The sequence below is a fragment of the Balaenoptera acutorostrata genome, chromosome 5 (genome assembly GCF_949987535.1).
Source record: "Balaenoptera acutorostrata chromosome 5, mBalAcu1.1, whole genome shotgun sequence".
Classification (NCBI taxonomy): Eukaryota; Metazoa; Chordata; class Mammalia; order Artiodactyla; family Balaenopteridae; genus Balaenoptera; species Balaenoptera acutorostrata.
Window position 1 is genome coordinate 72,734,312 of NC_080068.1, and position 17,156 is coordinate 72,751,467.

General features: G+C 40.2%; 1 protein-coding gene across 3 annotated transcripts in view; it reads right to left on the reverse strand.

Moving 5' to 3' along the window:
• The window catches only part of GABRB1 (gamma-aminobutyric acid type A receptor subunit beta1), a 406,197-nt gene extending 392,822 nt beyond the window's left edge, over positions 1–13,375 (reverse strand). For 2 of the 3 annotated variants that reach the window (XM_028166073.2, XM_007180747.3), the window contains exons 1-3: positions 13,247–13,375; positions 12,993–13,084; positions 12,452–12,519 (exon numbers count right to left, since the gene is read on the reverse strand). In XM_028166073.2, coding sequence (XP_028021874.2) covers positions 12,452–12,519; positions 12,993–13,084; positions 13,247–13,326 — 240 coding nt within the window. In that variant the 5' untranslated portion in view covers positions 13,327–13,375. Of the gene's footprint in view, positions 1–12,451; positions 12,520–12,965; positions 13,085–13,246 lie in introns of all 3 variants that reach the window. The other variant, XM_057546217.1, reaches the window with a different exon arrangement.
• Positions 13,376–17,156: the final 3,781 nt, after the last annotated feature.

Here is a 17,156-nt window from a genome sequence, read left to right on the forward strand (position 1 = left end):
GGTTAAGAAACCACCTGCCAATGCAGGGGAAACGGGTTCGATCCCTGGTCCGGGAAGATCCCACATGCCGCGGATCAACTAAGCCCATGCGCCACAACTACTGAGCCTGAGCTCAAGACCCCTCGAGCTGCAACTGTTGAGCCCACACGCTGCAACTACTGAAGCCCACACGCCTAGAGCCCGTGCTCCACAAGAGAAGCCACCATACCGCAACGGAGAGTAGCGCCCACTCGCCACAACTAGAGAAAGCCCGCACACAGCAACGAAGACCCGAAGCAGCCAAAAAAAAAAAAAAAAAAAAAAAAATCTGATGATGGCATTTCAAGCAGGTAGCTTCTGAAATCACCTTCTGTAGGTGCTCTCTGCCTACAGTACTGAAAGGGTCCCACATTTCCACTCAAAAACAAACCTCCACTCAGTGAGATTGAATAGTATTGAAAAAGAATAATGGCATTTGCTTTGTTTGAGTTTGGGCTCATATATCTTTGCCCATTTTGCAGAACCAAAAGTGCAAATCCTTTAAAATGTGCGAAAGCTGAATGGTTAACTAGGCAAAAACATAATTCACCAAGATATGTTTATGTCCAATGACTGTGATTTTGAACACAGTAGGGCATAGGCCATCTGTAATCTGTCATATGTCATCCTGAAAGTCATTCCCTTCCACAATTGCAGAAAACCAGGTTATAAAATCCCCTTCACACTTCATGACAACACGGCTTGCGGAGGTGTCTCCCAAAATGGGGTTGACATAGATGTAGGAGATAGGCACCAATAACCCACCAAAAACTGGATATGACTTTTCAGTTACGTGAGAACCTTCCACTCCAAATTTTTCATCTCGTCTTCGTCCTCCCGTTTCCAACTTCAAAACTTCCAAAAATCAGTTCCTGCCACATTTAGCCAAAAGTTTGCAACTGACTAACATTAACCTTCATACTGAATCTTCTTCGTCTCTTCTCATCAGCCTCAACTCCGCAGTCAGTTTGAACCGGGATTTTTGCGCTCTAGGTTGTTCCTTCGGGATGTGCTGAATTGTGTGTGTGTGTTTGTGTGTTGGGAGTGGGGGCTAACAGAGAGGTGGTGATGTCAGTGGAAAGAATCTCTTATCTCCGTTTAATGTGGTAGTTGATTTAACACATTTACTTGTTATGACAAATTATTGTGTGAGTGTGGAAGTTTCAGACAAAAGTTGATGTTTCAAAGCAAACATCCACGTTTGGCTAAGGATACAGTTACAGCAGAAATGACTAGATAGATAGATGTAGATAGATATAATAGATATTATATACATATATAGTAAATATATATATTTCTGGATTAGATATATTATTTACTTTATATTTTCAAATTTGATAAATTTCCTTGGTTGTCTTTTAAAATCTAACTTACCTCATTCAAAATCACTCCAGATGGCTGAGGCCTTTTCATATGCTTCCCTTTATGTTTGATTTTCCCTCTTTTTAAATGTCATTCACTTTGTAGTCAGTACTCCAGGTATTCTTTAGTAATTTCTTAAATGTTTCCAGAAATATTGAAAGTCCAGGTACCAGCATACAGATGACATTTTGAAAAATGAAAATAATTCACTAATTTTTAAAGATGATGAAAGTTATGTGTGTATACATATATATGCATATATATATATATGTATATATGTACATTGATATTTGTCATGAAATGATTTTGTCTGTAAAACTGGCTGTGCCATGTGATAAAGTTGTTTCTATGGAAACGGCTCATGATTCATGATCAACATAAAAGAAAATTACATATGAAGGTATAAGGTAGACCTGACAGAGAAACTATTAATTTCTGAATTAGAAAACTTAAATGCCATCATTACTAACACTTTTTACGGCTAGAAAAATTCTTTTATAATCCTAATAAATGTTATTAAGTCCCTATAATGTGCTAGGAGCTACATAGAGAGCATAAAGAATATAATCCTAAACTTCCTGTAGCTTACATGGTGTTGGTGGTGAGGGGGTGGAAGACAAGGTTAATAAAAACCTTATACGAACTGAAAGAAGATCATTATGTTATATTGGGTCTTTTGTCTTTTCAGAGTCTTGATTTGTTTATATGCCCTACACATTCTTCCTCCAGCAGATTCCTCTTCCATGTGACTACAGCAAAGCTCTATAGAAGAAAGATGACTTCCTGTGGGTGTTGAAGTAGATCTAGATGCATCTGGGTGGGAAAGACATTGCAGGTGGGAGGAGGGAGAAATGATGGCCTTTGACATGAGAAAATGTTCTAGGCACAGGTAGGATTTCAAATAAATGTCATTGAACTGTCTCTATGGAAACCACAAAGCAGTTTCTCTTGACTAGAGAATTGTATATCATTGTCTTGAAAATAATAGATCAGAAGAAAAAAACCTCCCCATGAGTCACAAAGGGTTAGAGTAGGCAGGGACCCTGAGTTTTCAACAAATCTGTTCCCCCGCCTTCAGGAAGGATCCCAAATAAACCTTCTCATTCAAACAGGATGCGCTCCTAGCAACTTCCCTGATTAATCCATTCAGCAACCAGAAAGAGACATCTGGCCTCTCACTTTCCTGCTGCAGAGGACCTTAACCCATACTCTTTTTCTGCTGTGGTAGGGACTGCTAACAGCTACCTTCTGTTTGAACCCTCTTTTGTTTGAATCTATTTCTCTAGCTGCTTCTCTGCCTTCTTTCCCTAAACTTGATGACACACTCTATGAATACGCCTTTGCTAAAATAGGTATCCACTTTCCCAGAGACCATCTGTGGGGATAGGGCTCTGTTGAAATCTTGTTTAAAATCATCCCCACCAAGCCATTCAAATGTTTCAGCTCTTCTGCAAAGCTCCTGGGAGTCACTTTTGAATTTCCTGGCAGCTAAGCTTCATTTCTGTTGGTCCCACTTGTGCTGTCTATTATACCCCGTCTCATTTCATTGCCAAATACACTTTCTACAAGAACCCACACTGCTTTCATGTGATTTCCCATGGAAACACAGTGTTCCAGAAGGACTCTGAATCATTTTAGGGATGTGATGGAGAAGAGAGCAGATGCTGTGTAAGTGGGTTCCACACACATCTTTTTTTCCCATCTATGTGGTTTTATAAAAGCAACTGAAACAGTGTACAAAAGTCACTTCTCTGGGTGAATTTGAAAAGTAGGTTCTCAATCTTATCAGGGTCTAGGTCCTCCTAGATAAAGAACAATGTTGCTACAGGTTAAAGTTGACTGCACTTCAGTCTCTGTCTTTGGTCAGCACCCTTTCTCCATATCTCTAACTGGTTCATTTCAGCCACCACATTTATGCACCCAGGATTTCTCCCTGTAGAACCTGCTTTATATGTGAACAGAACTAGAAGGGTCACCAAGAAATTAGTCTTTTTCAGGATAGGTCCAACCTCCAATATTCTACCGCAGTGTTCCCACAAGTCCCTTGCGACAACATGCTCTGACTGTTTTTTTTTAATTCTGAAAACATATCTACTTCAGTGGTGAACAAGATGGTTGGTGCTTCTTTTCCTGTTTCCCTCCCTGGGCAGATGGTGCCATATGTGCCCATCACTCAGTATGGAACCCATAGGGCATCCTAGGCTCACTGCCTCTCTAACGTCCAACATCTAACCGGTCATGAAATCCCTCCGATTTGCCTCTGTTTGAATTTCTCTTTTTTCCCCTCTTCTTTTCTCTTCGGAAGGCCACTGTTCTCCTTGAGGCATTTATCATCTCTCATCTGGACTCCAAAATACCCTCTAATGCTTCTTTTTTTTTTTTAATTTTATTTATTTATTTATTTATTTTTGGCTGTGTTGGGTCTTCGTTTCTGTGTGAAGGCTTTCTCTAGTTGTGGCAAGCGGGGGCCACTCTTCATCGCGGTGCGCGGGCCTCTCACTGTCGCGGCCTCTCCTGTTGCGGAGCACAGGCTCCAGACGCGCAGGCTCAGTAGTTGTGGCTCACGGGCCTAGTTGCTCCGCGGCATGTGGGATCTTCCCAGACCAGGGCTCGAACCCGTGTCCCCTGCATTGGCAGGCAGACTCTCAACCACTGCACCACCAGGGAAGCCCCCTCTAATGCTTCTTAACTAGGAATGTTGGCCCCAGTTTTAGCCTTCTCTACTTCATCTTCCACGCAGCTATCAGAATGATCTATCGGAAACGCAAAACGTAGCACCTGTTAAAACCTGTAGCAGGATCCCTGTATTTCAGGATTAGGATTCATTTCCTTAGCATACACATTCCAGCATCATTTCTTCTTTCTGTCTCTCTGTCTCTGTTTCTGTCTCTGTGTGTGTGTGTCTTTTTAAAGTGAAAATTTTAAATGTTTAAGATTTTTAAAAAACAATTCGGGCTTCCCTGGTGGCGCAGTGGTTGAGAGTCTGCCTGCTGATGCAGGGGACACGGGTTCGAGCCCTGGTCTGGGAGGATCCCACATGCCGTGGAGCAAATGGGCCCGTGAGCCACAACTACTGAGCCTGCGCGTCTGGAGCCTGTGCTCCGCAACAAGAGAGGCCACGATGGTGAGAGGCCCACGCACCGCGATGAGGAGTGGCCCCCACTCACCACAACTGGAGGAGGCCCTCGCACAGAAGCAAAGACCCAACACAGCCATAAATAAATAAATAAATAAATAAATAATCAGGTACTTATTTTTAAAAAAAATCAAACAATTCAGAAGGGCATATTAAGAACAGTAAGTATCCCTCCAAGTCATACTCCTAGTCCTGGTTCCACTTCCAAGACACAACCACTGTTATTCATTTCTTGTACATTCTTCCAGAAGTGGTCAGTGCATATACAAAAAAATGTATGTTTCTAGAAAGGCTTCTTTTTAGACAAGTGAGAACATTCAATAACACTGTCCTACATCTTGCTGTTAACATCCTGTCTTATTTCTTGACAATCTTCCCTGTGCCCTTCAAGTTCTCGCAGTAGTGAATGGCTTATAATTCCCAGAACACTCCATACTGTTTTCAGGCATACTTGCCAATGCTGATGCCTTTCCTTTTGCTTGGAAGGTTCTTCTTCTCATTTGCAGCCTACACATGGTGCTCACTACTATTCCTCTTTAGGAATTAACCTTTCACCATGCCTTAGAAACTGCTCCTCTATGCTCCCATAGGATGCTGGACATACATATCTCTATCAGAGCCACTACCACATTGTTTTAAATAACTTGGTTTCTGCATTCTCCTCTACGCTGTAAAATATTGGGCTGGCCAAAAAGTTCGTTCGGGTGTTCCCATCACGTCTTACACAAAAACCCTAACGAACTTTTTGGCCAACCCAATATTTGAAGGTATGAAACAGGTCTTGGTCATTTTTCCATCCCTAGCACCCAGTTCAGGGCACGATAAAAGACTAAGTGTTCAGTAAGTACATGTTGAACCAAAACATCCCATGACCAAGGTAACTATGGATGTTTCAAAAATCTTCCAAAAGGGAAAAAAAAATCTTTACTTCAAGAGTAGAGATTTTGGGCTTCCCTGGTGGCGCAGTGGTTGAGAATCTGCCTGCCAATGCAGGGGACACGGGTTCGAGCCCTGGTCTGGGAAGATCCCACATGCCACGGAGCAAATGGGCCCGTGAGCCACAATCACTGAGCCTGCGCATCTGGAGCCTGTGCTCCGCAACAAGAGAGGCCGCGATAGTGAGAGGCCCGCGCACCGCGATGAAGAGTGGTCCCCGCTTGCCACAACTAGAGAAAGCCCTCGCACAGAAACGAAGATCCAACACAGCCATAAATAAATAAATAAAGCACACCTAGTATAGTGTAATTAAAAAAAAAAATTGATTAAAAGAATAGAGATTTTAAATATTTTTTAAAAAAAGACTATAAACCCCACAAGGATAGACACCCTATCTGCTTTATTCACTAGAGTGGTTGAATGCTCCTGGGAAAATGCCTTTAATCTTAAATATACAATACGATGACAGTTTTATTGGGGCTGTAAGAGGGAAAACACATTAGGCACTTAATGGAGGGGTAGAAGAAAAAAACTATTAGTGGAAAAACAATGAGGACTATGAAGATTCTAAGAAGGGGATACTGGGCTCACTAAAGAAAACCCATTGATCTTTCATTCTTCTTCTGACCAGCCTTTTTTACTAAGTTATCACCACTGATAGGAATTAATTTTAAACCATTTCTTGAGCATTTCTGTCAAGGGCTAAGTAATAGATTGTTATGTGCTACTGACTATAACTTCCTTCAACAATCATCAGTCAAGAGACTTCATGGAATGCATGAGCTTCTGAAAACAGAAGTATTCTAAAATGCAGAAACTCAATCCTGGTATTACAAAAAATAGGATTCACTCCGCTGAAAAAGCTCACGGGGAAACTGTATTAACATTTAATCAACAGCAAGCATATACCATTTGTCTTCCTACTATCCTTAAGTGTGATAATGTCATTTGAGTTATTGAAACTCAAATCATTTGGAAATATTTAATATCATTTTTTTTCTTTTGTCATATTTTACCTTCCCTAATAATGCAAGATTTGATTCATGTGTATTTTGAGGGTGCTATCAAGACTTTGCCATGACAAAAAGCACCAAACATTTACAGAATTGATACTAAGTGATGGTCAGTGGAGATGAACACTGTGGCTTCACCCCTTGCTCCCAGACCACCTGATGGAAAGATTTTAGGTGGGCTGGGCAAATCTCTGGGATACCCAGATCTTGGAAAATAAAGGTTTCCTTCTGTTTCACATTACGTGTTGAAACATTTATTAGTTTGGCAATAGTTGAGCAATGTTCCCTGTTTGAATGTGATGGACAGTACGAGATGGAAATACTTCAAATATGGTCCTGGCTCCAACGCTTAATACGATATAAACCAGGCATCATTCAAGTCTCATTTTAAAGACCATGGATTCAACATTTCTTGTTGCTGTCTTTGGGAATGTGTTTAGGAAAAAATGGATGATAATGCTATGACCAATTAAAATGGTAATCCAAGGGGCCCCAGATTGCACACAATCATTACCGCAACGTTCCCAGGAGATTACTGGAGTTTGCACTCAGTTGGAATTTAATAAATGCTTGTTGACTGACACATCTAAAAGGAGAACAAAATGGAATAAGATGGAATCTAACAGGAGAATACGGTGAAGAGGAAGAATCTTGATTTTAACAGAGTCTAAAATCTTTAATAGCCTAAGTTTATATGGTAGATATTTGAACTGGAAAGAGGTTTAGCAATTGCATCAATTACCTTCATTTTACAGAGGAGAACCCTGAGGCCTGGAGAAGTCAAGTGACTCGCTTAAGGTCTCAAAGCTAAACGCCAGGAATATTTTTTTACTTGCCTCATAGATAGGAGCCAGGTTCTTACAGGCAGCCTGCCTGGGTTCAAATCCTTCTTGTGCTCTTTACTAGATCTGTAACTTCTGAGCAAGTTATTTAATCTCTCTCAACATGTTTCCCCCTCTCTCCACCTCAGTTTCTCCATCTGTAATGGGGGATGATAATTCTATAGCCTTAAATGAGCTGCTAATATAAAGCATTTGATAGCCATACCTTATACATAGGATGTGTTCAATAAATGTTACTGTTTTCATTATAGTACACACTGTAATACCTAGTCTGGTCACATAATCCTAAGAACACAGTCCTTCAAATGTGACTGCAAACTTTAAAAAACCTGGATAGACTTGCTTTGATGTGGCTTGGAGTATAAAAAGATCTTTCTGTTATCTCCAAACAGAAAGGCAAAGGGAAGTTTTTCCTCTCTTAGCTTCTCCAGATGGTACAATATTGTAACCCAGCACCTAAAAGTGAGACCTGGTTGATTACTCATATAAGAGAAAAACGTATTTATATCTTTAACTGCTGATATCTGTTCATGCCTTTAAATGGTACTGACCTATTTGCTCTATTTGCAAAGGAATTCTGTTATAACCTCAGAGAATTTACTGACAGCAGCAAGAGTATGTTTAGGCTCTTTTACAAAGCTATTGCAAGCTCCTAGTGGGGTGAAACCCAGTTTGCAATGTTCTTTATTGTGAAGAAGAAGAGTCATTGTAAAGCAGCAGGATAGTGTTGTCCGAATTACTGGGCTTGACAACATTTTCATAGCCATCATTAAAGGCTGGTGGACTCATAAATATTGACACAGTTAGGAGGACTGCTTATTAGTTTAAGTCAAGCCCTATCAGCCTTATCATCAACTGTTACACTCAATTTTCCCTTTTGAGCACAGCTACCTGTTTAACTACCTGGAAATTAACTTGAAACTTAATTTGAAACCTTGGAAAAATATCATCCTTAGAGAAATTTAAGAGAAAAAAAGGTCCATTTCTTAATAATGCTAGCCCTTAGAATAATGTACTACAATCTTGCTTCTCAAAGTGCTGCCCATATACCAGCAATCGGCATCACCTGGGAGTTGTTAAAAATGTAGGCTATCAGACCCCATCCCAGACCTCTGAATAAAAAACTGCATTTTAACATTTTGAGATCCCAGAGTGATTCAGATACATATTAAAGAATGGGAAACACTGTCTTAGAGAAAGTGGTGACAGGTGGTTATTGTTTGGTGTCACCAAGAGGATGGTAATTAGACATAACTGAAGCATATACCAGAAACCTCTGGAAGCAAATATTAAAATAACAGTGGGATTTAACTATAGTGGACATTTCGTAAATAAAATTTCTTTTTCTTTTGGCTATTATTTAGAAAATTGGCTCATTTTAATTTTTATTTTTTGGGGGGGCGGGTGTTTTTATTGTTAATTTTAATGCCTATAAGAGCATTCACTATGGCATCCATGCATCATAAAGGAAGGAAACAATAAATACACAGTAGCTATCCATTCCTGGGAACAGCTTGGGTTGAGACCTCCTTTGAGTTAGGAATCAATAGATGTCAAGTTTTCTGGGGGTGGCCACTCAAACCATCACGTCTTTAGATCAGAGGCAGAGAGCTCTGCGGCTGGAACTCCTCCTTGATGATCAGGAGCTGCCTCTTTAATAAGAAGGAACGGCTAGTCATTGGAATCTGAAATACAAGGGTTCAAACTTTTGTTTGCAGGTAGTTAATATCTTGTTCCCCCAATCTACTACTCTGAGAGAAGACTTACTTACTATTATCTGTGTTTTATTGGGCTTATATTAGCAGGTGTTAGTGGTTATTTTAAGGCAATTTCTGGGGGCTACTGTCTCCTTTTGTTCCAACTGCCTCCTATTCCTCTTCAGTCATCCGTGTGTGTGTGTGTGTGTGTGCGCGCGCGCGCGCGTGTGTGTGTAGGTATACAGCTTGGCAGAAATTGTTAAGAGAGAAGATTTGAGGAATTTAATTTAAAATATATGGAAATCATACTAGTTTTTTTAAGATGACTGTTTAGAAGATAATAGTATGTAGTCACTATCATAGGCCCAATACATCCCATGATGCCAAAAGAAAAATCCTTCCTAATTTAATGAACAATATTATTGCCTGAAAAGAAAACTCTTGCTCTCAAGTATGGTTTTTTTCCCTGCGTCAGAATTATTCTTCAGCAGTTTTCCATTCACTGCTCAAAACCAACAATTATTGATTATAGAGATTCTTGACTATAAAATCTCTCTCTCTCTGTCAAATTTGGGAAAAATATTTTAAATCCTGAAGGACGTGAATCAGAAAATACTCTTGATGTGACGTTAGTCTTTAATAAAACAGACAATGTTAGAAACCAATCTGGAATTATATTTCACTTAGTGTAACATAGGAAAAGAACAAAAATTAACAGAATCTAGTTTTCAAACCCATTAATGTAATGTACGATTATGTGATTTTCCCAGATGTGGAAATGGGTGGATAATAATGGTAATGAATAAAAATATAAAAATGAGCATTGTTTTAGCAATGGATTTTAATCTGAATTTTCTTTAAAACTATTTTTATTATATTTGATGTCCATTTTTATTTGTTGTTAATTTTGTTGAAAATTTCCTATTAAATAATCTCAGAAGTTACTGCCTATCAGGGTTCTGAAACATGCTTAATATAAAAGCAATAAGTCTTATTTCCCATTGACATTTCAACCCTACTTTATGATCTAAAAATCAAAGCATATCATAGACAGTGCTCTTAACCAGGGCTAACTATCCAGGTTTTGCTTATAGAGAACCCTCGATCCTAAAATTCCTTTGTTTCCAATTTTTTTGGAGTTATTTCCAATCTATGTATTCCCATGCTTTGTTATAGATGATAGAAGAAAAAATAAACTGTGGGTCTTGTTGGTAGATTTCATTAAAAAGAGAAGCAAGGAAGAATAAGTAAATCAAGGTTTATTATTTTTCTATATTCAGTGGTTTCTATTTTCCCACCATGTCTCTAACACTATTGTGGAAAGGTAATGGGTAATTTAGTAGGATATATTTTTTAAAGGTTTATCTGTTGGGTGAATATTTTAAAAAATCAAGTACATATACACACAGTACGGTGAGTAAATAGGTTATATTATTCCATCATTAAGAGCTATTTCCAGTGGTACAGCAATTAAATTAATTATTTTTTTTTCTGAGCTTCTGTATGAATTCAGTTGAACAACTGATTATACAGAGCTTTTTTGTTATGGTGGTTGTTTTGGTTAAACAGCAACTTCCCTATTCGATTCAGTTTTGGTTTTGTCTTTGGTTTTAAACTGAAAAGTTGTTTGTAAATATAGTCAACAGAATTATACATTTTAAAAATTCGGAAAAGCATAGTACTCTAAAAAGCAGACCACTGGCAAAGGCACTGTTTGCCTTTTGAGTTTTCTGAATCTTCTCCTATTTTATAAATTATCTGTGTGGGTACTTACCAGGTGCCAAAATAAATGACTGAAAAGGAAATTATTATCATCATTTATCTACATGATACAAACAACTTAAACTAATTCACTGCCTAATTTATCCAGTCACAATGGCATGGATTGGGTATGATTTGTATATGTGCCCATGTTATTACATTCCCCAGTGTTTGTCAATAGTTCATCTTGGGTGCTTTGTGGTAGTGACATGTATGTGAGAGAATATTATAAATGAGTCTATTAAAAATCTTTTCCAAGTCAGAGAATATTCATTGTGCACTGATATTTCAAAATTGTTTTTCTAATACAACCATCGGAGATATTAATTTAAAATAATATTTAAAGTAAGCTATTTAAAGCAGGGGAAGGTACAACTTTAAAATACAGAACTTTAATAGTCACACTTTTTATTCTAATTCTACTCAATATATTTTAAATATATGTATTTCTTCCCTGACATATCTAAAAAAAAAGAAAGAAGAATTCTTAAGCCTTAGCGTGTTAAAACAAAATGACTCACTAATAATGAAATGAAATGACAATTCAATAGCCTCTACAAATATAGAGTGATAAAACCCCCAAAGGCTTTAGTCTTTAAATTATTCAGGCTGTCTAAATTTCTGCTGCCACAATATTATTTTTCGCAAGTGGAATAAAAATGGCATTTTGCTCAGGTAGATCTAGCTGTTCCCTGGGTGGCTGGTTCTAGAAAAGCAACAGGCTTTCCCCCCTGCCTTACAAGAAGCAACTGTTAGAAACTCTAACTAGAAAACTGCTACCCCACAGTGGTTGGAAAGCGCCAATAAAGAAAGTGACAGCTATGATTTCAATCCATGTTGGATCAGGTTCAGAAAGGCAGGAGGAAAAATAAAATAAAAGAATGAAATGAAAAAGAAATCTTTGCAATGAAAAGATTGCGCTATGCTCCCTAGGTTACTATCGCCCTCTCCTCCCCCCTCCCTTTTCTACTGTCTCTTTGATCATCAGGCTTTATCGGCATGCTTGGGTTTATAAGGCAAAGCAAAGCAATAACTCCAGCCATTCGATTTGAACTTAAACTCGCAAGATGCAGCAAGACAAATTCATCAACCCTCACGTGGGAACAATACAAGCCTCTCCCTAGAATCTGGCTTGAGCACTTTGACACCGTTCTCTCAGCCTGTTGCTCCTGCCACTCGGTGTGGTAGAGCCTGGAAAGAGGGAGGGAACGCTATGAAACCTCATCTGTGTGCTTGGGTGCTTTGTGGCGGGCCGTGGGTGGGTCCGGCTCACCGGCTGCCGGGACCGTGCCTGCGGAGTAGGCGGCCACGGACCACCGTGCGGGAACCCTCTGGTGCAGGCCGCCCGGCCGCCGGCAGGTGGTGCCCTACGCCTCTCAACACCGAAGGAAACCCAGCGAAAGTACCGCTGACTCCGCCCCACCGGCTCTGCCGGCGCCACAGTCACCGTCCTTCCCCAAATAGTGCGGAGCACGTTTCCTCCGGAACACCGCAGTAGCCCGTGTGTGTGTCGAAAATACAAACCAGGGCCGGCAGGGTGTGTGTGTGCCAGAGTGGGGAGCGCGCGCGGAGCGGGATCCATGGGCCGGGGCGAGGTGACCGCCAACGAAACCCAGAGGGCACGGGGACCGGTCCGTTTCGCATCTGCGTAAGCCCGGCTGCCGGGCCAGTCGCGAGGCCACTCACCATGTTCACTTCGGAGACCATGTCTATGCTGGCGACATCGATCCTCATCCCGACGTCCACGGGGGGCCCTACCGGGGAGGTGGGACACATTATGGGCATAATCTCAGAGTGGCCGCAGGCTGGGGAGGGTCGGGGGCTTCCCTGCGCTTACTACATTCTGAATGGGCTCCCGCTACCCACAGCCCTCCACCCCCTTGCTGGGGACAGCCTGGGAAAACAGGTATGGGCACACGAGTGATGCAGTGACTATGCAGAGGGTGTGTCGGGCCGGGGGAAGGTCGGCTCTGCCTGGGGTTCATCCACCTGCGACTGGGGCTCCGGCGTGGTGTGTGTGTGTGTGTGTGTGTGTGTGTGTGTGTGTGTGTGTGTGTGTGTGTGTGTGTGTGTGTGTGTGTGGCCAGAGCGTAGAGCGTAGGGCACGCTTACCAAAATGACATGCTGCTGCTTCTTTTTTTTTTTTTTTTTTTTTTTGACATTTGTCTTTGACAAGAAAGGAGAACTAGATATGGGTTACAGGTTGAAAAAAAAGATGAAGCATTACCTCCAAAGTCCGGCCGCAAGCGAATGTCATATCCTTTGAGCAATCTATCCACTGTCTCTTTCACGTATGACATGTTGCTGGGCTCATTGGCGCTGAAGGGAAGAAGTAGGGACCGGATTCAGAATGAGCACAAACTGCGAGCAGACATAAAAATAGACAGGCACACCTACCCCCCAGATAACGAGCTACATGATCCAGCAAGCATGTAAAAAGAAAAACACCAAGAAAAAAGACATTCAACAACCGCAGCTCACCTGTGTGCACAACAGACCATGGCAATCATCACAGGGAAAGAGAGAAGCCCCAAACTCTCTCGATTTTGTACTGTCCACATTACTAACTCTGATTAAAGAATTCTTTTCTGCGAAGATTCAAGGAATGCAACTTAGTCGGCGGCAGGGCAGTAATTCCCCGAATGGACCTGCGCATGCGCAGAGGGTGCTCACTACCAAAAGACACCTTGTGCCTTGCAAACAATATTCCTAGTGGAACAGGCAACAGATTTCAATCCCTTTAAAGTTCCTGTTTGTGGTGCTCCGCGTCCTCCGTGTAGTAAAAGATACCCTGCTGTTTCCTTGCTCGTGCTTGTGTATACGGATCTTTCTCTGTGCACTGGAGGTTGCTATGCTCATTTCCTTTCTGCCTTCAACCTAATTTTTTTACTCAGTTCCCAGGGATATGGCTTAGGCTGCCTGTGATTGGCATATTTCGTTGACAGTCACGGTGGTCTTAGAACCGGGAGTCTAGAGGCGAGGCGGTTCTCTCTGGTTGCCTGTGTGTTTGTGTGTGTGTGTGTGTGTGAGAGAGAGAGAGAGAGAGAGAGAGAGATGGGGGTGAGGGGGCGAAGTGAGTGGAGAGGGAGAGCCACAGAAGAAGGAAACTCAGGATGTATTTGAGGAGTCCAGGAATCAGGTCCGCTTGAGAGGAGTCTTAGCACGTCTGGCTTACTGCCGTCCTTCTCTATGGGAGGAGGAGGAAGAGGAGAGGTTCGACTTTTGCGCTCGCTCCCCTGCTCTCCCACTTTTCTTCCCTCCGCCTTTCTTGTCTCACCAAGCGAGAGAGGTGGGGTAAGCAAGCCAGAGGCAGCATCTCGGGCAGGCAATCCTTCTTCTAGAGCCATTCGCCTCAAGTCCCACTTTTCTTCTAGGTTCTAGTAAGGAAAACCTCTTTTTTTAATTGCCAGCGTGTTAGCATGTATTAATAACCCAAAACAGGACCCTGAAACACCCAGAGGGTCTGGCCTCTTTGCTATTAGATTGGGGATGCCTCAGATGTTTGAATTAAGTTAAATTCAGTCAATGCAATTCGGTAGAAGCCATTGAGCACATGTGAGGCGGGAGGCCCTTTGCCAGGGGTTTGTTCATCTGTTTAATAGTATATATTAAATCTTTTCTATGTTCTGGGTATTTGGGGACTCAGAGATGACTTAAAAAGGGTTCCCGACCTAGAGAAATTCACAGACTGATAGGGGAGATGGACATAAATATAAGTAAATTCAATATTTCTCTAGATAGTTTATATAGTGGCAGGAGGGTTGTTACTTCTACCAGAGGGAGGCAGATATGTTTTGTGGAGCAGAAAGCTTTTTGCCAGAGCAGGGAGGGAGGGGCACTCCAGAAGGAGGGAACAGCATGTGCCAAATGACTTGAAAGAGACTGACAAACTATGAGACTTGAAAGCCTATGGTCTGCTTAGATAGCTGAACCCTGAAATACTTGAGCAGAATATAAAAGGAGGGAGGTAGCGATGGAAGGTGGTGAGTGTGCAAAGGGAAGCTGAGGCCAGGCAACAAGGAAAGTTACATACTCCACTATGCAAATTTAAACTTCTGGGAATCACTGACAGTTTTAAGTAGGGTCAGGGTCAGATTTAGGTTTTAAAATGCTCTGATAGAATAATCATGATAAAAAGGATTAACATTCATCAACTGTGGACTATTTGCTGGTTATCATGCACATTACATAGATGATCTCATTTAAACCTTATAGCAATGCAAATGTGGTAGATATTATTATGATTATTTATTATTATTATTCTCATTTTATAGATGATGATACTGAGAGCAAATCAAGGTAATGTAATTCATTTAATACCAAACAGCTAATAAATGGTGGAATCAACATTTTAACCCAGAATCTATCAACCTATCTGCTCTATGCTATTAAGCATAGACCCCAAGAGGAGGAACCAGAGAGGGCGAAAAGAACAAGGAAGAAGAAGGGATAACACAATAGCCTAAGCAAAAGGAACTAAAGTCAGATAATGTTTAGCATAGAGAGGAGGTGATAGACTAGTGCAAGATTTCAGAAATGTAATGGAGACATAAAATAGTTGGAAAGATCAGGACTTGGAGACTTTTGAAAGGGGCCTAAAGAATTGTACATACATTTACACATGTGTAGACCTTGACATTCTACATATACATTAATTTCATTTTCTCATTTGAGCCTCATGACAACCTTAAACACTATGGCCATTTCTTCTGGGACCAATGTTAATCATGTTTCTTAATTTTTTTTTATGTATTCTAGGTGGCCATAAACCCCAATAATTCTTTTTTAATAACTACCAGGATTTTATTTAGCAGTGTTTGCCAAAGGGTCAAGATTTTATTCTAGAATTAAGGAAGACTATTGGTGACTTTGCATACTTGAATTCTAATGTTTAACATGCCCCAGTTGGGATCAGTTTCACTGAATTTGGCATTTAAATTATGCCTTCCACTCATATAGAAGGATACTATAAGAAGTCATAAAATACTCATGATCACATCTGTTATTGGGATACTATTGAGGACGGAGCCCACTGTACCACTCAGTATCATATGTGTGAAGACCTCTGGGAGAAAATTTTTCCCAGACTCTAGTACTCTGCAAAGTGTTTCGTTTCCTGAATAGCTTGTATATTATGGGCAATACGAATCCTAAAATTCACTCACTTCCTTATTTGCTTTGGCCACTGGAAATCTTAGAATTACAGGTACAATTCAGCTTTAATCATTATGTAAGATCTTAATGACCTGCATATTGATATATTATATTTCTCCCTGATGCCTTAGAATTCTAAATTTAATTTTCCTTTGTCACTAATTGAAAAACAGATATGTTGCACAAATATATATAGTGTGTAAGCTGTCTTGAATAATTTTCGGAACTAAATGGGAAAAAATAAATTCAAGATAATACCGAGAAATAACTAAAAAAATTTTTAAATTTTAAACATCACAGATCCAGAAATAGTGCAGGATTTGTTACGGCTTGAAAAAGCCAACACTTATTTCCTCTGTGAAGTTGCTTGTTATCCCCAAACCAATCCTCTTAAATAAGACCTTCCCCCCTTCAAGAATCAATTCAATTTCCTTTTTTTTTTTTTTTTGTGAAAGCTGCTCCTGAGAGCCATTGGTCATCCTATTATCCTCTCCTGCTAACTCTTACTGAAACAAAAAATTATCATCCAGCTAGGATGGAAGTGTCTCAAGATCAAGAAACGTTACACATGTTACAAATATTCTTAGTGAATATCCTTACTGATAAGAATTGAGAGTAAGCAGCTTGGAATTGCTACTTTGAATTGGGATCAAACTTGAAAATGCTGGTTTCACTTTCAAGTTAGTCTTGCTTATTTATTTATTCTCGTAAATACTGAGTCCAGACAAATTATGTACAGGCTAAAGCCGGTTTTGATAAGCTATATCAGAAATACTGTGTAGCTTTAATATAGATGGCACACTTTAAGGGGAGGGTTAATAGAGATTTTGTTAAAAACGATATAATAAACATTTTTATTTACTGTTTAAGAATATAACTAAAGTTTACCTTCATTCAGTCTTGCTTCAATCAAATATATTGAGCATCTATTTTGTGCTCAGCAAGTATGAGACTCTGCAGTCATAATTAATCCATTATTACCTGTCCTCCAGTTGGCTTAAAATCTTATGTAAATGGATATATCAGGCTGGATATATGTGGAATGAAGGTGATAGTAATTGTTTGGAAGTACTACAAAGCAGCTTCCTTCCCATGAGTGAGGATGAAATGAATGCCCACCCTAGCTATCCTCCATTCCCCAGATGTTGACTTCAGTATACAAAAATTAAGTATGTAATAAAATTAATGTTTCAAATTAGTGGATAAATGACAGTTTTTCCAATAAATATCAGCAAAA